A 25,055-nucleotide genomic window follows, 5' to 3' on the forward strand; every position below is an offset into this window, starting at 1 on the left:
GATAGGTAGGTATTTCAAATGTGATAAGTTATCAAATGAATATAATAAAGAAAGAAAAATTGTATTTGTCTATTAATTCTACCAGTAATACTACTGATTTCTTGGATTAAAGCTAAAATGAAAATAGTTGTTTAAAAATAAAAAAACTAAAAATGATTGGAATATTTCAAAAACTTTTAAAATTGAAAACACTTCAAAAACATTTAAAATTTTTAACTCAAGTTATGAGAGGTTTATGGCCAAATCTACCTATAAAATTATTAATTTTTATTTATTTGGTAATTTTATTACCTAATTATTTCTTATGGCAGCACTGTCAGTGTTCCCCTCCCCCGCCAAGTAAAAATGTCTGCTCCGAAAGACTCGAAAATTAAGTTTTGTAGAAAGAAATACTATTTGTAGTTAAAATCAATTAATTATACTGCTCTAAACAGGTGAATATATATTTAATGTGTGTGTGATAAGTGCGTCAAGTATTCAACGATGAGTCACCTCAGTGTTTTTGCATAACAATCGATAGAAAAATTTAGGTTAAGATCTTTGGTATTGTATTTGGAACAATTTAATATTAACTGGAGCCGTAAACCCTGGAGTGGGTGGTATTTTCGTCTCACGCAAGTACATGTTATTGTTTATTTATAGTTTCGATACGGAAACGCATCGATATGTCATTGGGTCTCATAGTTTTTTTTGGTGTGAAAATATAAGTTCAGTCTTGGGCTTGCGAAAGCATCGCCTCGATACTGGAGTATTGAATGACACCCGCAACCTTGTGCAGAACGAATAGAAAGCAAATTGTCGCTATTTCAATCGTTAGACAATAGAGAAATTGTTAAATTTCCTGTTTGCGACGGTCTAAGGTCGACTAGGCCTTACGATCAGTCGATTTTGGGTTTACCTTATCTTCAGTCACGATTTATTTACACTTATTTTCCTTTAAATTACCTAAGGTGCGTCAATACCCGTAATTTCTTAGTCCATTTCACTGTAGCTAAGCCTTGTTAGTTATCTCAGACCCTATTGTTAATGATTGCAATTAAAGTATTATTATCATCATTTATACGGTAATTAAGGCGTCGAAAGACATGTTCTAATGTTTACGTGCGCATTTTTTGCATTCACATAATTTACACAATATATGAGAGAGTATACTGTTATTTTCAATTAAAAAGACAGCAAAAACCATCAGTAGTGCTGTATTGCTGATAGAAGGCTAGGCCTCATCAAGTTTTGAAAGCACTTAATTAACTAATGATTTCTTAATTGAAAATTATCGCAATCAATTAGGAAAAAGAAATATGATTGTCTATTATTCATCCCATGAACTCACATGACTCATATTCTCACCAAACCTCTCTAAAAATTTTTATAATGCCTTTCATGATACACATAAAAAAAAAAAAGTACTATTTCTTATTCCATCAGCTAGTATTTGATAGGTGAACATAGTCCTCTCCCAATGATAATAATTGTAAATAAATAAATTGACCAATCAGATGATTATCTAATTGCTACTGCTTTGTAAACAACAGGTATTGTCAATGTTAAACACAATTTCTGTTGTTAATTAAAATGCAACTGATTTTTAATTTCATGGGGTATTTTTATTGGGGTACTTTTGCCCTGGAATTTGACTGAAACCAAATTTCTAATATAAATCTTCTTTATAACAAAAACAGCTATTCAAAGCTTTAATTACCTAATACTTTTTAAAAACACTATGCATGTAATTTGACAAGTGTAATTCTAAACATAGGATATATTAGGTAATTCAGTTTCTTTTATAATTTAAGAATGTCGCACTAACTGTACCCTCATTGCACTCTTTGTACCCTTTTCTGGCTTCTGTCCCTACTCTTTCATCATAACCTAAGGTGTAACTGTATAATCTTTAACATTATTTTCTTTCTTTCAGATATTAAAATCGACAATGGAACATGAATTGGTGACGGTCACAATAAAAAACTGCATGCCTTAAAATTTTAAACGTAGATTTTTTACGAGAATCTCATAGGACTAATAGTGTAGTGTACAGGACATGTGCGGTCCAAAGGTCCATTGACATTGTAGTTTGAACGAAGCTACGCAGCGGAGCCAGAATGTCTGACGACGAGGACTCGTCCCCTGACCGGGCGTTGGTCCCGATAAACAATGTTCCTGGTAAGTTATTTATTTAAGTATAGAAATATTTAATAGTGAATAAACTTCCTTCTCCCATCAACGAGGAATGTATAAAAATAAACTGTTTTGTAGAAGATATTTTTGTCAAGGTCAATCACTTTTATATTGGCTGTGACACATAAAAAATATAAACAAATAACATATTTTTATGAGGAAAAATTTTTATCATCTTTTCTAATTAGAAAATATAAACAGTTTATTTTTAGAAAGGTGGAAATCTTAATTGATGAGAAGCTATGCAGTTCTTTATTAACATGCATGGTTACTGTTATCAACTCATAGAATAAACACTAAAGTGCATATTATAGAGAAAACTCAAAACTTGGTATAATTTCAAGCATTGTTTTTGATTGTTGGAATTCAACATTTCAACCAATCTTATATCACTTTATAACTGAAATTGAAAAGAGTTTTGAGCATTGTGTCATAATAAGGACATAAGTGGGTCATAGTAAGATCCTTGAAGAATCCCATATGAATAGATAGTGAACCAATTAAGGCACCTTTGTTCAAAACTATGTTACTAATTGAAAGAATGGTTGATTATGCCTACAATTTGCACCTAAACTGGCTCAAGGTTGCCCTATTAGTGTAATTAACGGGCAATAAATCGCACCTATTAATTATCATTATTAGGATGTTATGACTTATGACACAGTGCCATATTAAGTGAAAGTAACTCATGTTCCAAGTAAGGGCCTCTGCTAAACGCAGGCGCTCAGTCAGTATCGAAAATGATTTGTGCTCGTCGCGAGTTTTAGCGGAGGTCCTAAGATATCCATGTAGATTTATTGCAAATTAAAGAGTAATATTTATCATTATGTCATTTAGTCTCCACTGCAGGCAGGAGCACCCAATCTATTTTACCAGAGGCAGGTGGAGATTTTGGCCCTTTCCATGCTGGCCAGACGAATTAGAGAGGCTTGATGTTCGCGTGTTTGTCCCTTATTCTCCTTTTACGACGTGTACTGGAAAACTGGGATGTTTAATTCGATTATTATGTAGATTCTACCATATTGTCTTGTAAATTCTAATAATAGAATAAAAACATGAATAAATGATTTATACGTAAAAAAAGATAATAAAAACAAAAAGAACGTAAATCTATTTTCGATGAATCAAGATTATGTCAGTTAAATCTGAATTACTTGTTGTTTATACTTATCTATTAAATGCATTGTAATCGCTATGATAAAGAAAAACATTCAAAGATAATGCAAGTGTACAGATTAGAAGTCGTGAAGTACGTACATGACAACTTGAGAGTAGTTCTTGAGTGGCGAGCACCGATAGGGAAACGTAGCGTAGGTAGGCCTCCCACTCGGTGGATCGACTCTGATGAGTGTCGCGGTATGCGCCCTATTGCAGTCAGCGTGGGACTCTATAGACCTCTTTGGACTCTTCTGTCATAGTGGAAATCTTTAAGCTTCAACCACACAAACGCGTGCAGATCGCCATCGCGCGATCAAAGGCCAATGACAGGACGCGCGACCCATGACAGTTCACCCGACCTGTCATTTTCCTATGATCGCGCTGGAGATGGCGATCTGCACGCGTTGGTGTGGTTGAAGCATTAGGGGATTAGGGGGACCTTTGTCCAGCAGTGGATGACACTTGGTTAAGACAACATAGGCTAAGAACTCACGGCGCGATTATTTTCACCCGCGTCCGCAGCGGTTGCGGGCCCGCAGCTTCTGTAGAATGTAGATACTTATGTAAAAAACTAATGCACAACTCACGACGCGGTTTTCCACCATTTTGTACCAGTGACTTGATCGGCGCGATTTTTACACGCGCCCGCGGCGGCTGCGGGTGAAAATCGAGCCATGAGTTCTTAGCCTAACCGCGCAAATAACCGCTCCCGTGAGTTTTGAAATAAAACCGCCAATTCCACAACCGCCGCGGGCGCGGGTGAAAATCGCGCCGTGAGTTTTTAGCCATAGAGTTACTACCGCTCGTCTGCACTGTGGCACGGCACCATTACAAATTTACATCGCGGCTACGATATGCACCACATGCTGTGTTATTGTCCTACGGCTATAGGATATCCTCTTTATTTTAGCCACAGTTTCCTGTTTATTGTTTCTGTCGAACAAGTGGCGGCTACAATGAAATTATTTGCGATTCGCACCGATTTCGATCGAGTAATGGTTTTTTTTTGTAATTAGGAACTACATATTTGTCTGTAATTAAACTGGTTACATCGAATACAATGTATTATAACTTTCTGTGACGTAATGTAATGTACCTACTTAATAGTCACTTCCAAATACATTCTCGTGTTTACGCTAATCTTTTCCACTCGCAGGATTCGAGGAGCTTGTTTTTTTGTCCAGTACAAGAGCTATTAGATGAAACCTTATGGTTATGAACATAGGTCGCTTACAACCTTTTTTTAAAGTCCAAGCTTTGCAAAAAAGGTCATCGCACTTTGTATTTAATATGCACTTACTTACATGGACAGTTAAATTGCTTAATTCGAAGCAATTTTGTTAAATTGATGTCACATATTATGTCACAAAGAGTTATTTATATTGCTCTATATTGCTCATTTAATTGCCACAGATTGATCTGGATTCTTAGAGTAATAAACGATCGGTTACCGAATCGATTACGAGATCTTTTCTGTCTAATTTGAATACAAAGTTATCTACATAACGCTTTAATAAATTCGTCATATAACGCGATTTATACATAAGATTAGTCTAAAAATAAACGCAGAGTCAGATGTAGGGACGACACAGTTTTCAAGTCACTGGATAACTGAAAGCCTGTAGTCATTGAACCGGAAAGTTTAGAGAACTAGACTCGCTATAGTTTGCTGAAGTTCTATCGAGCACTATACAGGGTGGAATTTTGTAATGCCATCTGGAGGGAAAGTACTCTTAATAATGTAGATAGAAAATTTTACTCAAAGAAAACATTTCTTTATTTTTCAAAAGAAATAGAATTGCATTCAAAGATTTCCATAAATTTGCATGCCACAGCCGGGAATCGAATCAACTAAAATTTGTTAAAAATTATACCCTGTATTTTTATTACATCGATCGTTAGGGTTAAGTTTATGGATGAAATCTCTCTAACAAACTTGATAAATTAAATGAAAGGAAAACCATGAAATCTTAAATTATTTTAATTAAAAATTGTATGGTATGATAGTGAATTTTCGTAAAATTTTCAAAAATCTTTGAATGGAGTTCTCTTTGTTTTCAAAAATAAAGGAATGTTTTCTTTGAGTAAAATTTTCTATCTACAATATTAAGAGTACTTTCCCTCCAGGTGGCATTACAAAATTCCACCCTGTATGTCTAGCGTATAACTCTATACCTGAGGTATGGGAGCGTTCTGTCGTGCAATCGTTTGTCGAGCCTAAGTAACGTCGCGCTAGGGTTTGTCGCTCCAAAGTCTCGTGTTTTCGTTTGTCGCCCCATCGTTCTGTTGCGCTAACGTTCAATACTTTATTGCTTCACCACATTACAATTTAAGCAGATCAATGTGGACCCAGTTAGGGCACAGCAACCTTTGGAAGGAGGCAGTTTGTTCGTCGAGCTAATGTGCAGTCGCGCCATTGATTGTTGGCATAACCAGGCCTGTTCATCTCCGCGAGTTTACATCGAAAACAAAACACGCACGATGGCCCACCTACAGGATACTATTCGACAAGGCCTCACATACGAGCGAACATTGACTCACGCACGCGTATTCTTGTGTATGATGGAAGAAAATAAAGAAAATGGTGTACTAAATACTGTGCAGTATTTAACTGCCTAAATAATAATAAAAACACAGAATGTACTTTTTTAAGTTGCCTCAAGCAGGCCTGGCTCACTCCGCGCGGTACATCCGATAATTACCTACAGCGAAGCGCCCCGCCGGCGGGTATTATATCAGTCGAGTGTCACGCGCGCGCCCGTCAGGACGCTGGCGTGCGTTGTAGTAACTAATTCTATGATCGAAGTATTATTTAAAAATTGACATAAAGAGAAAGAAATATTATTGTGCGGCGTTCGGGTGTTTAAATTCGAAAAGAAATCTACCGGATTTATCATTTTTTTCGCCTCCCAAAGATGCTGAAAGGTATGTTGACCATGCAGGTAATCAATAATTCTTAGGATAGTATAGGAACCTAACCTACCATGACTACTGCTCAGAATGCGTTCGTTCGTTTCAGCCAAAATAAATGACGTCCACTGCTGGGCAAAGGCCTCTCCCAAGGTTTTCCATAATGAATGCGTACTTACCTACATACGTACCTCATAACAAATAAGTAGATTAATTATTTTTTTACTAGACACTACTAGACAGCAACCCTAACAGCGTAAGAAGAGTTCAGAGGCACGCGATAGAAAGAGACAAAACTTGTAGGTGAATAAAATTGTAGGTACGTAGTGCTGTGCGAGCTGAATTCCACTGTATCGCATCGTAGCAAGACTCGCATTTATTTAAATCGTCTTGCGGAGTAATCCTTCTGTACCTGTACTATTACTTATTCTGTGCCTCAAGACACTGAGAGGTAAATAAGTAGTTAATATAATTCATGATAATTCATGCTAAATCATGTATTTACTAAATATTTTTGAAAAGACCTACTAAATATTTTTGATAGCTTATGTTTACTTAATGAAGATAAAATAATTTTGTTCACATTCCCCTACAGTAGAAGCTTGCCACAGGAGGAAAATAATTTAAGATATAAATTGAATTTGACATTGAATACACTGACATATAATCAATGCAAATTCCATGTAATTGACATTAACAATTATTTAAAAAATAAATGTTTATTGACAATAGATAAATATAATTATCTAAATAAATATTGTAAAAGACGAATAGCGAATTCGCTATCATATTTTATTAAATATTTAGCCATTAATTTGGCTAGCCAAACTGCTTTTATTGAGCAGACCATGGATGTTCGACCCTTGGAATCTGTTCCAAATCATAATTTAAATTACATCGTAAGACAATAGAGGATAACTCTGGCATACAAAATTCGGGTACAAAGAAATTTAACGGTTTTAATTTAGTGCATCAAAATGTACAAGGCTTCTCCGGCAAAGACTTGGAAATTGAGTTATTTATCCAAGAATTGAATATTCATGTCTTATGTTTAACGGAACATTGGCTCAGGCAATATGAACTAATGCTGAGCATTAATATTTATAAGCTTATTAGTTCATTCACTAGAGAGTTAGCTATTCGTGGAGGGTCACTAATATTAATCAATGATAAATTAAAATGTAAAGAGCGTAAAGATATAGTATCTCTCTCTGTTGAGCGAACTATTGAGCTGTCATGTGCAGAACTGGACGACTATGTTATTGTATGTGTATATAGACCCCCATCTAGTAACTATGAATTATTTGAAACCACAATGGAAGAGGTACTTAGAAGAGTGTGTAATAGTTCAAAGAAAGTAGTTGTATGTGGAGACTTTAATATCAATATAATAGAAGATTCCTCTCTTTCAATACGGTTTTTAAATTTATTCAAATCTTTTAACTTGTTAAATCTTTTCTCTGAACCAACTAGGGTGACTCCAACATCAGCTACTTGCTTAGACAATATATTCTGTAACTGCTTAGTGCTAGAGAAATCAATAATAAATTTTGTTAATTCTGATCATTGCGGTCAAATAGCGTCATTTCAACACCATTTTGCGCCATCGAGCAAGGAAATAGAATATAGACCAGTCACTGCATCCCAGAAAGACAAAGGAGAATGCCCAAGTGACTATGGGAGTTGGTATCGCTATCAAATTCATTGTACATTAATCGAATAAAGCTTAATTTATAGTATGCATACAGGACTATTTGGCACAGTTTTTTTTTTTTTTATAAAACTCCGGACTTTGATGTAATTTTGGTTTAAGTGAAATGAATGGTGTCCATTGGCATAGCTACAGGTTTTACCTTAGAATACTTGTTTTATATTTGTGGATAGTTACCCTGCCTAAAAAAAACCCTAGCTACGCCAAAGCTAGCGTTATTTGATAAGGATCAGATATAAACACAAAATAATCTTGCGTGCATACCAATGTTATTTATACCATTTTGCAAGGGAAAAGGGATTCGTGGTTAGCCCTGACTACTTAAGGACAGGAAAAAATCAAATGATATCGCGAGCTAACTACGAACAGCGCCATCTATTGACAACCGTGCGAACTACGTAGTGTCGTTGCTCGGTGATAGCTGTTGCTGATTGCAGCTCATTGTTACAATACTTTTTATTAAAATCGGATTTTATTCCGGAGGTTTTACAATTTCTTACTACTTTCGCAAATCATTACAAATGAAGAAAGGAATTTACGGTGTGGTACCCTCAATGTACAATTAGATTTCGAGCGATACCACTTTTGGGCAATCTCCTTTAAATCTCAAATATCTAATAAGGTCCCACTTTTGCATTACTTTAACTGTAGTATAAATATTTTATATGAGCAATTATTTGAATTAATTAAAAATGAGTTCAATAAAATTTTTCCTAAGAAAACAATTATTATTAAAAACAATAAAACTAAATTCAGTGACTGGGCTACAGTAGGTATTTATATAAGTAGGAAAAAAATGTTTGAATTATATGGTAGAAAAGCCTATAGTAGCGACCCGGACTTTATAGAATATGTAAAAAAATACTCAAAAGTTTTTAAACAAGTTTGTACTATGGCAAAATCTATTTACATACGTGACAAAATTAAAAACTCTGGCAACAAAATTAAAGCTACTTGGAATTGTATTAATAAAGAAACTTGTAGAATTATATCTCGGGATGACACATTCGCGTTAAAAATTGATAATAAGTATATTAAATGCAATGATAAGGTAGCAAACGCATTCGAAGGTTACTTCTCAAATGTACCAATCATAACAACAAGCAATCTTAATTCATGTTCATATCAGGCAATGTCTCTTCTCGAGGATTGTGTTGATGTTTGCAATAGCCCATTAAAATTTAGACAAATAGACCCCATAGTTATTATAAAAACTTTCAAAGAACTAAATATAAAAAAGACAGAGGATATATGGGGCATATCAACAGACATAATAAAACCCATCATTCCTCTTATAGCTCCCCATTTAGCTCATATCTTTAATGAATGTATTAACGAAGGTCAGTTCCCTACCCTGATGAAACATTGTAAAATCATACCATTATTTAAAGCAGGAGACAAAAGTGACCCATCCAACTTTAGACCTATATCGATACTACCTGCGCTCAGTAAAATATTTGAAAAAATTATTTTCAATCAACTACTGTCTCATTTTAACTTAAATAAACTGTTTCATGAAAAACAATATGGGTTCACAAAAGGGAAAAGTACGACCGATGCAGGGGTTGCTCTTATCAAACACATTTTCGATGCTTGGCAGGAGAAAAAAGATGCTATTGGTGTATTTTGTGACTTATCGAAGGCGTTTGACTGTGTTGATCATCAAACTCTGTTATTTAAGCTAGAACATTATGGTGTATCAGGCAAGGCCTTAAGCCTATTACACTCTTACCTCTCAGACAGATTACAAAAAGTAAATATTCACGGAACTAACTCTTCGGGCGCCCCCCTAAAAATGGGAGTGCCCCAAGGCTCAATACTGGGACCATTGCTCTTTCTGATTTATATAAATGATCTACCTTTTTATTCAAAGGACCTTTGTGAGATAGTATTATTTGCTGATGACACTTCTTTAATTTTTAAAACTGACAGGCGTCAGGAAATATTTGACGACGTGAATAATGCTCTTTCCAAAGTATTAGACTGGTTTACAACTAATAATTTGCTATTAAACGCAAAAAAAACCAAATGTTTAAAATTCACTATGCCTAATGTCAAACAAGTTAATACTAATATTACAGTAAATAATGAACGCATTGAACTGATAAACTCTACTGTCTTTCTAGGTATTACCCTAGACTGTAAATTACAATGGGGCCCCCATATTGCTGCCTTGGCGGGAAGACTTAGTTCAGCTGCCTTTGCGGTGAGAAAGATCAGAAACTTGACTGATGTTGAAACAGCAAGGCTTGTATATTTTAGTTATTTTCATAGTATTATGTCTTATGGTCTTTTACTGTGGGGCTCAGCAGCAGACATAGAATCAATTTTCATTTTACAGAAAAGAGCTGTTCGGGCAATATACGGTCTTAAACCACGTGACTCGCTTAGAGAAGTTTTTAAAGAAATCAATATACTGACTGTGGCTTCGCAATACATATTTGATAACATTATGTATGTCCGTAAACATATACATTTATTTACTAAGAAAAGTGACGTCCACTCATTTAACACGAGACATAAGAATAAACTTGCTGTTCCATCATTTAGGTTGCATAAGATAGGTAATTCATTCTTGGGGAAATGTATTACCATATTTAACAAAATACCACACAACCTTGTCGAATTGCCAATAAACAAATTTAAGATACATATAAAAAATACCCTTATGTCCAAAGGGTACTACAAGGTTCGAGACTATATTGATGACAAGGATGCGTGGTCAGTTCAGTCTGCACATATTTGATGTACTTAAATTTGACTATTCTTACCGTTAGATAATTCCTGGCAATAAGTGGTGACTGAGTTTGTTCCGGCGTTTCTTCTCAGCACTTGCCATATGTTTGTCTCGAAGCGCTGGTAGGGCCCAAAAGATAAGGAGACATGTGAAGTGCCCCATAAGGGCTACCTTTTTCTTTTTTTATTATTTTCTATTGACGTTCATAAGTGCCACTTGTGGTCTAAACTGAATAAATATTTTTGATTTTGATTTTGATTTTTTGATTTTGATTTCCTCCGCCATTTTCCGCAGTTTGGCACCTCACGTCACATCATTTTACCGAAGTCAGCCCTATAACACACCTATAGCTGCGGCGCAGTGCCGATCACTGACGTTTCTCAACAAAATGGTGCTTGACGAGACAGGCTAAATTACACCATATTGTTAATGACATTGAGCATACATTTTTTAAATACCTTCGCGAAGTAAAACTTCTGTACGTAGTACTTATTATTATTCTGTGGCATAACGTACTGTCGCCACTACGTTTGTAGCACCTTTGTTTGTCGCAACTATGAGAGTCTGGAACTGGTCGCCGACATTCGTTTCTTCACATGACTGCCCGCCGACACAACATTTCGTATATCGCCGCTTCGCCAACAGAACCTTTCACCAGCGTACGATTCGTCGACAGCACAAGTCATCATTAGATATCGTATTTCGCCTACGAACGATTCACTAAACTGATACTTCGTCAATTAACTATTCATCTTAGAACTATTCAAATAAAGTTCTTTCGGATTTATGAAATTCAGCATGAGGGATATATAAAATAAAAAGTCGATGAAAATAGAAAAAAATAAAAGAAGATAGGAAAAAAACATTTATTTAAAGAATACAAGTTCGCCCATTTGACCCTAAGTGAGCTAATTTTTTTTAAATTGATATTTTTTTTTGTTTAATTTTTTCCAAAATTTGACTTAAAAACTGCTTAATTTTTTTTTCTCGTGTGTTTTAAACCGCTTTTATTATTTGATATTAATATCTAATATGTCTTCAGTCAAATAAAATAAAAAAATCAGATCCAGGTAATGATTGGATAGCTAGTTACGAGCCGCCAAAGTTTAACAAAAGTATGAACCACGATAAAAAATTCAACTAGGAATTCGATTTAAAAAAAAATTAAAGGTGATAGTGGATAGCCAATGATCTTAAAAACATCTCTAGCTTCTCTACTTTTTAATGGTATATCACATGCAGTAATTAGATATTGAAATTCGTCAAAAATCCATACAAAGTAAATTTTTTCTTCATAATGTGGTTATTATCATAAATCCGAAATCCTCCCTCATGCTGAATTTCATAAATCCGAAAGTAACTTTATTTAAATAGTTCTAAGATGAATAGTTAATTGACGAAGTATCAGTTTAGTGAATCGTTCGTAGGCGAAATACGATATCTAATGATGACTTGTGCTGTCGACGAATCGTACGCCGGTGAAATATCTAATGACGACTTGTGCTGTCGACGAATCGTACGCTGGTGAAAGGTTCTGTTTGCGAAGCGGCGATATACGAAATGTTGTGTCGGCGGGCAGTCATGTGAAGAAACGAATGTCGGCGACCAGTTCCAGACTCTTTCTTTTTTTCTTTGCGGCACGGGATATCCTCCCTTTTGCTAGGTCAAATGTCAAAGAGACTTCAAATTTGTATGTTCTGTAACGTTGTAATATGTCAAAAAGGGTGGCGAAGGGTTCTTCCGTGCCGCTCCTATTCCTCAAGCACTGACTGAGTTTAGCACTAGTCCTTGTCTTTTCCAGCGGATCTGTTCGGAATATCACAACACGTCTCTTGTTTTGTGGACTTTTTGTCTCGAAATATTTTTTAATCCTTCAAGGCTCGCGAATCTAGACACAATAGATAATCAATTGTTATGGCATTAATGTATGCCGTCTGGGACTTTAAAGGTATCGACTGAGTATAAAATAATATGTTAATTAGATTGACATGTAAACGAGTTAACTATTTTATTGACTGTTTATCCAATGACTAATGGTTACAGGAAGTTATTTCATTAAATATTGTATTGTTTTTAATCGTGCCTAATCATTATGTCACGAAGTGTAAAACTGAATTGTTTCTACTATATTTATTTATTTATGGCCTTGCTCTTGACCCAAATACAACTGGTATATCGTAACTGGTTACAAACAATAATGTTATCTAGGATGTAGATTTATAGCACTGAATTGCAATTTAATTGAATTGCATGTCGTAAAAATCGCGTTTTACTAACTATTAACGAATATGTAAACATCAGGCCTCCTCCACCAGTCTTGTGTGCGAATCCTAAATTCGCCTCTAGTAAATTAGATAAAGTTTCCTCCTGGCTGAGTGGAGCGACACATAGGAAGTGAGTGAAACAGGGGACGGGAGCCATGCATCTTATGTCTATCGTTCGTTTCAGCCAAATGACGTCCACTGCTGGACAAAAACCTCCTCCAAGGTTTTCCACAATGCGCGGTCCTGCACTGCCCGCATCCAGGCTCTTCCCGCGACCTTTTCCAGATCGTCGGTCCACCTAGTAGGAGGCCTGCCCAAGTGCCCACGCTACGTCTTCCAGTCCGTGGTCGCCACTTGAGAACTTTTCTGCCCTATGTCTATAGCTAGGTACTATTTATGAGGGTAGGAGTAGAATAATTCCCACCCATCCCATGAGTGATGTATGTAAGTGAGAATAGTATCACTCCCACTCTTTCCGTAGATATCGTAACAGACAAATATGCGAACATTTGCAACATATTAGGAATTATGCTTGCGTAGAGTAACCAATATTCTTTTCCAGTGCTGGGCATCAAGCGTCTCAAGCAGATCGAGACAATGTTCGTGTCTCGACGCGCTACCGGTCGTTCCGCCGGTCTCAGCGTGGAGACTCTTCTAGACGTCCTGCTCGTACTATATGACGAATGCTGCAACAGCAGTCTGCGCAGAGAGAAGGCCGTCGCCGACTTCATACACTACAGTGAGTCTTACGCCGGTTGTAATAGAGTCCAGTGTCCCGCGCCGCCGGTCTCAGCTTGGAGACTCTTCTAGACGTCCTGCTCGTACTATATGACAAATGCTGCAACAGCAGTCTTCGCAGAGAGAAGGCCGTCGCCGACTTCATACACTACAGTGAGTCTTACGCCGGTAGTAATAGAGTCCAGTGTCCCGCGCCGCCGGTCTCAGCGTGGAGACTTCTAGACGTCCTGCTCGTACTATATGACGAATGCTGCAACAGCAGTCTGCGCAGAGAGAAGGCCGTCGCCGACTTCATACACTACAGTGAGTCTTACGCCGGTTGTAATAGAGTCCAGTGTCCCGCGCCGCCGGTCTCAGCTTGGAGACTCTTCTAGACGTCCTGCTCGTACTATATGACAAATGCTGCAACAGCAGTCTTCGCAGAGAGAAGGCCGTCGCCGACTTCATACACTACAGTGAGTCTTACGCCGGTAGTAATAGAGTCCAGTGTCCCGCGCCGCCGGTCTCAGCGTGGAGACTCTTCTAGACGTCCTGCTCGTACTATATGACGAATGCTGCAACAGCAGTCTACGCAGAGAGAAGGCTGTCGCCGACTTCATACACTACAGTGAGTCCTGTGCCGTTGTAGTAATAGAGTCCAGTGTCCCGCGCCGCCGGTCTCAGCGTGGAGACTACTGGACGTCCTGCTCGTGCTATATGACGAATGCTGCAACAGCAGTCTGAGCAGAGAGAAGGCCGTCGCCGACTTCATACACTACAGTGAGTCCTATGCCGGTAGCAATAGAGTCCAGTGTCCCGCGCCGCCGGTCTCAGCGTGGAGACTTTACTGGACGTCCTGCTCGTACTATATGACGAATGCTGCAACAGCAGTCTGCGCAGAGAGAAGGCCGTCGCCGACTTCATACACTACAGTGAGTCCTATGCCGGTAGTAATAGAGTCCAGTTTCCCGCGCTGCCGGTCTTAGCGTGGAGACTTTACTGGACGTCCTGCTCGTACTATATGACGAATGCCGCAACAGCAGTCTACGCAGAGAGAAGGCCGTCGCCGACTTCATACACTACAGTGAGTCCTGTGCCGGTTGTAATAGAGTCCAGTGTCCCGCGCCGCCGGTCTCAGCGTGGAGACTTCTAGACGTCCTGCTCGTACTATATGACGAATGCTGCAACAGCAGTCTGCGCAGAGAGAAGGCCGTCGCCGACTTCATACACTACAGTGAGTCGTGTGCTGTTTGGAATAGAGGCTAATTTGCAACAACACGTCTCAGCGTGGATACCCTGCAAGCAACTCTGGTTGCATAGGACCCACATTGAGCCGTATAACCGTCCTGTATAACCTGGTCTAGTGGTTTGACCACTTGCTTCAGAACCAGAGATCCCGGGTTCGATTCCCTGTAGGGGCAACATGTACTGCTGTGTTCTACCACTATCTTACCGCAGTTTGCAGCTATCACAACGACGTTAACGGCGTTGTTGTGCTACGGCAGTTGAACGTAAAATAGCCAGTTCCCCTGTAGTTGAGGAACCCGAGTGAAGCTCGCTTTCACCAGGTTTACAACAGGTAAGGCCAAGAGCTTCCTTGTTGTGGATAAAAAAATGTTAGAACGAGAGGTGGGAATAGTCTCTTATCGTTAACATACTCATATACATTCCCTAAATAGTCCCGAACTGTCTATTTATACACTTTCCTTGTCTATGTTCTTTATGTCAACTTTTTTTGCAGTAAAACCGGTGGCGACGGCTTTGAAGAGGTTCCGTCTATCAAGGGATGACTTTGAGCTGGTGAAGGTCATAGGACGTGGTGCCTTTGGAGAAGTATGCGTCGTGAGAGCCTCTTTTATGCAGGTATGTTAAACTTCCTATCATCATTCATTTAACCTTTCTTATGCCTAAGCGCTGATCAGGATAAGACAATGACTTACATTGTTGTCTGCAAACCCGGGATACGACCAGTTGATCTCCACTACGTGAGGACGACTTTTTTTTATGCAAAACAAGGCAGGTATTTGACCACAATCGCACCTGATGTTAAGTGGGATGCAGTCTAGGATGGTACATAATATCTGCCCAACATGCAACGAATTCCAGTTCCTAGCTGTTCGCATTATAAAAGAGTCATCGAAACGCTTAGTGTGAGCTGGTGGAATGTCAACAATATAGGGATGGTACGCTAACCTGCGTCTGGTTCCTCGATGATGACTGTCTCTAAATTGCCAGAGGATGCTTGATGTTCATTTTTCAGCCTGACCAGACGGACTGGGGAGGCCTGATGTTTGCATATTTTCCCTAAGTCGTCTCTTAAGACTTTTGCGGAAAGAGTGGGGATGTTCACATTCTACAGTGCCTGAACCACATGGTTATTCTCTTTTTTTACGTCAGCAAGTGCTTTGCGCATATGCTGAGCGATGGGAATGGCCAGTGGGTTATGTGGGACTCTCCCTGCTAGATAGAGTCTATCCACTAAAACCCGATGGTGTCCTCCGGAGCCCAATGAAACAACCACGAGAACCTCCCTTCATAACATGTAGTCATATTTATATGTACTTGTATCACCCAGGGCACAGATGGCGGCGCAAATCTGGCGGCGGCGACTGGTGGCACGGTGTCCACCACCACCGGAGAACGAGTGTACGCTATGAAGATCCTCAACAAGTGGGAGATGCTTAAGGTATACTAGCTCTTTACATAAGTATGTAAAATGTATGTTTATCCATTCGTTTTTTCTACATGTTTTACTTAGTGCCAATAATTTATCCCTCCAGCGTTTGCTAGTCAAATTATGCACTATATGCACTCTCTAAAAATGATAATTCACATGTTTCACACCTTCACACTTAAACAGCGCTAAGATCAGTTGTCAAAATACGGATATCCGAAGCGCGGAACGTTTAGAAGTGTAACCACTACGGTATAAAGCGTACGGGAACGTCCGATCAAAAACAAATCTCTTAAAACTGCCTAGGACAATGTCCGCTAAATGTTCTCGCATATCGCAATCGTAAGCAATCTCCCACACCTTATGCCGACACCACACATTTGGTACATTGGCTTCAAGTCTTGGGTCCAAAGTCCGCTCTACACATTGGTGTATTGGCCAAGATGCTAGCATTACATGTAGGCCAATACAACCAATGACCTAACCTGAACCTTTTCATAATTGTCTAATTTTATTTTTCACAGAGAGCAGAGACAGCATGCTTCCAGGAAGAGCGTGACGTGCTAGTCTATGGCGACAGGAGGTGGATAACGAATCTGCACTATGCGTTCCAGGATGAACACAATTTGGTGAGTCCATAAGTCTTTGGTTGAAATCCGGCTCGAAGGACCATTTTTAATGTTGTGAATTTGACGTAACTGACTTGAGGAATACCTAAGAACACAAGAACATTTTTAGTGTCCCGCAAAAAACTGATCCGTTTTAATTTGGATTTATTTTTTTGTAAAACTGTTTTGTCATTAAACTGGAAAGGACTGAAAGCACACTAAAGATTTTTGTATTTGTTTATGGATCAAACTGGACTAGCATAAAACGGGATTCTGTAGTGTGTACACACAAGTCCAGTTTTGAGTGTTGTCGGTACACGCTTAGTTATCCATGAGTGCACACGCACACTACAATAATGCCGCTCGGATCAAACTCCCCGCACCCCGCGCGACTGAGACCAAACATTGGCGGGGCGCGTCTTCGTGGATTAAACGATCTATACCGTGGGAAAGTGGACGTCCTATGGCTGAAATGATGATGATGTTGATGACCGTGGGAAAGGCCCTAAGGTAGTCGATATTTCTAAGTTCTAAATTAGTTTAACCTAATCTGCTATCTCTGTACTTGTTGATGTACACTTGAATTTGGTTATTCATCTTACCGTTAGATAATTCCTGGCAATTAGTGGTGACTGAGTTTGTTCCGGCGTTTCTTCTCAGCACTTGCCATATGTTTGTCTCGAAGTGCTGGTAGGGCCCAAAAGATAAGGAGACATGTAAAGTGCCCCATAAGGGCTACCTTTTCTTTTTTATTATTTACTCAAAGTCAAAATTTCTTTATTTGTTTAGACTAATAAATAGTTCTTACAAATCGTCATTTTGCTCTTAAGGAGCCTCTACATGTCTCATAATCTTTTTACCCTACCAGCGCTTCGAGACCAACATTTGGCAAGTGCTGAGAAGAAGCGCCGCAACAAACTCAGTCACCACTGCCTGCCGGTTAATATAAATAAATAGAAATAGTAGTAGTAGGTACATTCGATTCAGGAGCAGTTCACTGAATTTACCATGCATTCTTGTATGGTGTATCTTATAAGAATGGGTATACAAAATTGCGTGGTATATTAAACAAGGTAGTGACGTGCTAATATCTAGACTTACATATTAAGATATTTTAACGTTCATAAGTGCCACTTGTGGGCTAAACTGAATAGGTACATATTTTTGATTTAGATTTTTTGATTTTGTCTTCCAGTACCTAGTGATGGACTACTACTGCGGCGGGGACCTCCTGACTCTCCTGTCCAAGTTCGAGGACCGGCTGCCCGAGGACATGGCCAAGTTCTACATCGCCGAGATGGTGCTGGCCATACAGAGCGTGCACGAGCTACGATACGTGCACAGGTAAAGTCATCATCATCATCATCATCATCATTTCAGCCACAGGACGTCCAATGCTGAACATAGGCCTCCCCCAATGACTTCCACATCGCACGGTTGGTAGCGACCTGCATCCAGCGCTTTTATGCTACCTTTATCAGGTCGTCGGTCCACCTTGTGGGTGGACCACGCTGCGTTTTCCGGTACGCGGCCTCCATTCCAGAACCTTGCTGCCCCATCGGCCGTCAGTTCTGCGTACTATGTGCCCTGCCCACTGCCACTTCAGCTTGCTAATCCGTCGGGCTATCTTAGCGACTTTAGTTCGTTTACGGGGGCACAGGTAAAGTAATATTCTTAAAATCCGGTCACCGAGCACGTAGAATTTCGTCCAATGACCCCAAGCTACCCCTCCTTATCACTCGCGTAATTATATTGCTGTCGCGACTGTGCGATGGGCGGCCGCAGTGAGTGTGCGAGCATGGGTATGGGTAGCTTGGGGTCATTGGACGAAATTCTACGTGCTCGGCGACCGGACTTTAGAACCTGCTCGATGAACCGACGACTTCAATAAGATATCAGGACTATTCCACCTCTCGTTCCCACCGCTGCAACTCCTGTATAGCCATGATCCTCAGCTTGACCACCAACCAATGCAGGTCAAGTTTGTCCCGGGGGAAAGTTAAACTGTCATTGGACCTGCAATCAGAAGATTTTAGGAGGAGTTCGAATGGTGTTGGCCATACAGAGCGTGCACGAGCTCCGATACGTGCACAGGTAAAGTAATATTCTTACCGGCTCGATGGACCGACGACCTCAACACAGCCGCCAGTGGCTGGATGGAGAAACGCGAGAGAACAGTTGTACTATTCTGTGTTTATTATAGGTCCAGCGCTTAACTAGGTCAGTGGCTGAGGGGAGGGTGATTTTGTGACGGTCAAACGTCAGCGAGACTTCAGATTTGTATTCCTTGTCACGCCATATTATCAACGACTGTGAAACGTCAAGTGGCAAAAATAAAAAACTAACAACCCAGTATTGAACGCGTGTGTAGCCAGGATCTACAGCTTGACCGCCCAAAACTCAACCAACAAAAACTCATTTTACTAATAAACTTATTTTATTTTCCAGGGATATAAAGCCAGACAACGTGCTACTAGACGCGAGCGGGCACATCAGACTAGCGGACTTCGGCTCCTGTTTGCGGTTAGGGGATGACGGCAAGGTAAACTAATTGTCTTCATTTAACTAACATTATTTACAGTCAATTTAGGTAGCATAACAGCCTATAGTCTGGTCTGTGAGCACGTAGAATTTTGTCCAATGACCCCAAGCTACCCATCCTTATCGCTCGCGCGTAATTATATTGCTGTCGTGCTCGCACACTCGCTGCGGGTGCCAGTCGCACAGTCGCGACAGCAATATAATTACGCGCGAGCGATAAGGATGGGTAGCTTGGGGTCATTGGACAAAATTCTACGTGCTCACAGACCGGGCTTAGCAGAAATGAAATAATCCTCAATCAATTTTTAAACTAAAGCTTAGCTACACATTAAAAGTAGACATGTTTATAAACAGGCTGACCGCACATAACATTGAAATGGGAAAATATTTTGGTCATCATTTTGTGACATTACTTCTCAGTGAATCCTCAAGTTAAGTTGAATGTGGTGTCCAATGGCGGATGATGTTTGATTGTTTTTGTTTGTTTTCAGGTACAAAGTAACGTGGCGGTGGGGACCCCAGACTATATTTCGCCTGAAATTCTAAGAGTGAGTAGCAATTTCTTGTTTTATTTAACAGCCAAAATTCGCCTGCTTATGCAATCATTGTAATGTAACCACTTATTTTTACAGGCGATGGAAGACGGGCAGGGTCGATATGGACCGGAGTGCGATTGGTGGTCGTTAGGTAAGATTCACTCATAATATACTCATAGACTTTTTATCTCCCTATAGTTGTCAGCTTCTAATTTTATGAGGTTTTGTCCTCCAAAGTGACCAATCCCTCTAACTTCTGTAGAGTTTTGTTAAAGCATATCTTATTAAAGTCCGGTTGCCGAGCATGTAGAATTTCGTTCATTGACCTTAAGCTACCCATCCTTATCTCTCGCGCGTAATTAAATTGCTGTCGCGACTGTGCGACGCGCGGCTGCAGTGAGTGTGCGAACACGACAGCAATATAAAGGGTAGCTTGGGGTCATTGGACGAAATTCTACGTGCTCGGCGACCGGACTTTATTAATGTTGATACTTATTATATTCCCCAGGCGTGTGCATGTACGAGATGCTATTCGGCGAGACGCCGTTCTACGCGGAGTCGCTTGTAGAGACGTACGGCAAGATCATGAACCACGCGCGATCGTTCCTCTGTCCACCGCCCGATGAACACGCCGCACAGGTATGTAACTATTTATGTCGTTAACGCCCGTATTCACAAACGATGCTTGCTTAATGAGGGCTATCGTTTTAGCGCTCACCAGTTAGCGCCACTGTAGAGTAAGGTCCTGTCACTTGCTAGTAGCGAAGACAGTGGCGCCAACTTGTGAGCGCTAAAGTGGTAGGAGGACTATCGCATTTGCACTCATCAAGATGGCGCCACTGTAGAGTAAGGTCCTGTCAATCGCCAGGGGTGCCAACTGTTAAGTATAAAAACGATAGCCCTGATTGAAGCAGCAAATCGAACGCACAGCGTTGATATAATAGTATCTGTGATTGATTCGCGTGTCACGAGAACTCATAGTAAAGTTTGTGAATACGGGCGCCAAAGCTTTTGCCCGAGGCTTCAGCTAAATTCAAGTTACAACAGACAGACCGATTTTTTGATCTCCTCTTTTGATTAATTTAGATGAGGGACCAATGACAGCCTAATTTTCCCCCGGAACAAACCAAATGACACTTTAATATCAACTTTTTTCTTGTTTATTATGACTTCGTAAAAATTATTGAATATTTTTTTGTAATGCCTATGCATTTTTATCTGTTTTTCAGGTGTCCGAAGAAGCCAAAGATTTAATACGACAGCTCATTTGCTCATCAGAAAACAGACTGGGGAAGAACGGACTACAAGACTTCAAGGTATGCCAATTAAAAATATAAAAAATATTTCAGATCGATTAAAATGTCTTCATTGAACAGTTAAGGCTCGCCGTACACGGCTTGGCGCAGCTAGTATCTGATACAGTATTCTACGTACACACAACCTCTCGAGCAGTTACAACTGCTTCCGTAGTTTGTCATGCAGTCGCAACTTGAATGAAGCTGTAGACTAGCTGCTTCAAGTATGGTTGGTCTAAGTCTCGAGTACAATATTTTATAACATTTTTTTAATTTCAAACATGGTAATCATCATTCTCTTTATCAACTTTCAATCTTAATAAATCGCTCGTTCCAGAATCATCCCTGGTTCGCGGGTCTCGACTGGGAGAATCTCCGCGAGATGCAAGCGCCGTTTGTGCCTGACGTGTCGTCTCCTACTGACACCTCCAACTTTGACGTTGATGACACGGATATTAGGTGAGTTGTTATTGATTTGAAGTAGTAAGTAAAGTATTTTAAGGCGATTATTATCCACAACGATGAAACTTGGCGTGCGTCTCGTCTGATGAATAGTGATGATCAGGTCAAAAGTGGAAGCGATCTTTACTCGGAATTTTCTTGTATCCATCTTACCTCCAACTGTCGGAACACAACAATACTATTGTTATGGCGTTATGTTCATCTCGAAGTGGTGATTGGGTTAGTGGGAGTTGCCCTTAAAACAGGGTTCGAAATTATCAAGATAATTACGCTCCATAATAATTATCAGATAAGATAATTATCAACAGTATAGGATACATTTGTCATATTGTTTCATAAGAAATTCTGATTGCGAATGTTGCTTTATGTTTTTGGTTGCAATCAGCAACCAAAAACATAAAGTCAAATGTCAAATTATCCATCGCTAGGTCACATAAAAAAAAGCTTGGAAAATAGATAACCATTAACCATTAGACGCAAGTGCGGAAATACACGTTCGAAAACTTCGAATACAGTGCGTGAATAATGCTCGCTTGTATGTGAGGCCTTGTCGAATAGTAATCCTGTAGGGGGCCATTGTGCGTGTTTTGTTTTCGATGTAAACTCGCGGAAATGAACAGGCCTGGTAGAGGTTACACATTGTGTCTACATGAAAATTCACGTTTTGTCTATAACCCCATCGTAAAAACGCGTCACCTGGACCAGCTCTTTGTACGTGCCAATAAATATTTAACCTATCCACCTACAACATAAGACTGTTTATCCCTCAGGCTATCCGAAGCGGTCCCGCCGCCGCAAGCGTCGTCTGCTTTCTCAGGGCTGCACCTGCCATTCGTGGGCTTTACATTCACGGCCGGGTCCCGCCTGTCCGACCTGGGCGCGCCCGCCGGCCCGCTCAGCCCCGCCAAGAATGCTCCCAGCCAGGTACAACTTGTGAAGAAATAAGCCTTAACATAGTGGATGTGACGTAAAGATAAGCTCTAAAGGAGCACTATGTGACGCTCTAAAGGCCCTAAAGACACATCTCTCAGCCCCGCCAAGAATGCTCCTAGCCAGGTAACACTTGTAGACAGATATAGTCTGGTCTGTGAGCACGTAGAATTTTGTCCAATGACCCCAAGCTACCCATCCTTGTCGCTCGCGCGTAATTATGTTGCTATCGCGCTCGCACACTCACTGCGGGCGCCCGTAGCTTGGGGTCATTGGACAAAATTCTACGTGCTCGGAGACCGGGCTTTAGACAGACATACAGGGTGTCCCACCAAACTCATTGACAGGGAGGCGCCACCATCGTTCAACTAGTATAGTTTCCAACACAGATGTAGAGTTTCCACAATGGCAAAAATCGGAACCAGCGATCTGGTGTTGACGGTTGCGCCCCCTGTCAATGTTACGGGTGTGACAGTTCAGTGTATTGGGTCTATAGGCAGATGTATCAGCGGTTGCAGGAACCAAGACGCAAGAATAGCCTGACTGACCGCATAATCCCGCCAAGAATGCTCCCAGCTAGGTGACAATTGTAATCAGGCGTATAAATAGCTCAAATGTCCCTATTAACGGAAAACGTGATAATTGGACAACCCTAATGCAGAAGACGTGGACATAGATTGCTGAGTTCCGTTAAAAAGCGCCATGCCAGATCGGTAATAGTCGTAGCCTGAAGTATAATAGATGAAATGCACTGAACTGTCCCACCAAACTCTTTGACAGGGAGGCGCCACCATCTTATAACTATATAGTTTCCAACATAGCAAAAATCGGAACCAGCGATCCGGTATTGACGGTGGCGCCCCCTGTCAATGTCACTGATGGGACGGTTCGTTGTAGTTGAACAATATAGGTGGTTAATAACCACTGACGTGACAGTTTTACAACATTATCAAGACCAGGCAACCTCACATCTATTACAGAACATGACGATTTGGTAATCCTGTCTGACAGTTGGACTACCCTAGCGCATAACGTGACATCTATCAATCCCATAAAAAATACATAAAGTATGAGACATACCTACATATATAATTTAACTAGCGGCCGCCCGCGACTTCGTACGCGTGGATCCCGTTTTACCCCCTTCCCGCTTTTCTGTTGAAATTTATCCTGAATTTTCTTTGCTATAAACCTCACGGAGCCCGAGACCTTTCCAACGAATGCAAAACCGTGGAAATCGGTTCGTGCGTTCTGGAGTTATAGCGTCAGGGAGGAAAACCCGACTTATTTTTATGTAGTAGATTAACCTTAAATTATTTATTTCAGGCGCCATCCAACGCAGGCGACCGCGCCGCCCTGAAAGCCTTAGAGCGGGAGAACGTCCTATTAGCCCAGACCATCGCAGAGCTTAGGGCGGGCGGCGCCGCCCTCGACGCCGGTGGTGGTAAGTACATAGCACTTTGACATATTTTGCAATGAGGGCTATCGTTTTAGCGCTCACCAGTTAGCGCCACTGTAGAGTAAGGTCCTGTCACTTGCTAGTAGCGAAGACAGTGGCACCAACTGGTGAGGGCTAAAGTGGTAGGAGGACTATCGCATTTGCACTCATCAAGATGGCGCCACTGTAGAGTAAGGTCCTGTCAATCGCCAGGGGTGCCAACTGTTAAGTATAAAAACGATAGCCCTCATTGTAATTGGTGATAAAGTGCTTTAAAAGTAGTGGGATATGATATCGCTCTCTTTTGTAGTTGTAATACGTGCTATAATGCTTCAAAAGTACTGGGATATGATGTCCTTCATCATCATCATTTCAGCCACATGACGTCCACTGCTGTACATAGGCCTCCCCCAATGATTTCCATATTGAACGGTTGGTAGCAGCCTGCATCCAACGCCTTCCTGCTGCCTTGACTTCCTTACCTTATAGTTAAGAATCTCGAATCAGAATCGAATTGAGTTTTACTTGTATCAAATATGTCAATGGGGCATTATATTTTGAACTAACTGGTCACTTAAAAAATTCACAGATTATATTTTAGTCTCCACCGCAGGAGGACGATCCTTTCTAATTTAACCAGAGGCAAATGGAGACTTTAGCATACACTCCCCACACTGGCTAGATGGGTTGAAGAAGCCTGATTTTCGCAGTACATAACACTCGCCAAGTAGGACCTTCGTAACTGTACCCTGAACACCTTTAAATTGATGTTATGTTTCTTACAGAAGAGCTAATACAGTTGAAAGAAGAATTGGCGACACTGTCGAAGCGAAACGCGGATCTCGAGGCGCAGTTGCGATGCTACGAACAACTTAACAGCGGAATGACAGCGCAGGTAT

General features: G+C 40.3%; 1 protein-coding gene across 1 annotated transcript in view; it reads left to right on the forward strand.

Annotated features, from left to right (window-relative positions):
- Positions 1–331: 331 nt before the first annotated feature.
- The window catches only part of LOC135084438 (serine/threonine-protein kinase MRCK alpha), a 91,468-nt gene continuing 66,744 nt past the window's right edge, over positions 332–25,055 (forward strand). Inside the window, exons 1-17 of the mRNA XM_063979221.1 lie at positions 332–434; positions 1,916–2,160; positions 13,518–13,694; positions 15,414–15,539; positions 16,318–16,358; positions 16,871–16,975; positions 18,150–18,298; positions 19,403–19,496; positions 19,987–20,043; positions 20,128–20,182; positions 20,540–20,670; positions 21,261–21,347; positions 21,664–21,785; positions 22,559–22,707; positions 22,798–22,844; positions 24,045–24,162; positions 24,942–25,051. Of these exons, the coding sequence (XP_063835291.1) occupies positions 2,100–2,160; positions 13,518–13,694; positions 15,414–15,539; positions 16,318–16,358; positions 16,871–16,975; positions 18,150–18,298; positions 19,403–19,496; positions 19,987–20,043; positions 20,128–20,182; positions 20,540–20,670; positions 21,261–21,347; positions 21,664–21,785; positions 22,559–22,707; positions 22,798–22,844; positions 24,045–24,162; positions 24,942–25,051 (1,629 nt within the window). The 5' untranslated portion in view covers positions 332–434; positions 1,916–2,099. The remainder of the gene's footprint in view (positions 435–1,915; positions 2,161–13,517; positions 13,695–15,413; positions 15,540–16,317; positions 16,359–16,870; positions 16,976–18,149; positions 18,299–19,402; positions 19,497–19,986; positions 20,044–20,127; positions 20,183–20,539; positions 20,671–21,260; positions 21,348–21,663; positions 21,786–22,558; positions 22,708–22,797; positions 22,845–24,044; positions 24,163–24,941; positions 25,052–25,055) is intronic.

This window comes from Ostrinia nubilalis, chromosome 26, assembly GCF_963855985.1.
Source record: "Ostrinia nubilalis chromosome 26, ilOstNubi1.1, whole genome shotgun sequence".
NCBI classification, from domain to species: Eukaryota; Metazoa; Arthropoda; class Insecta; order Lepidoptera; family Crambidae; genus Ostrinia; species Ostrinia nubilalis.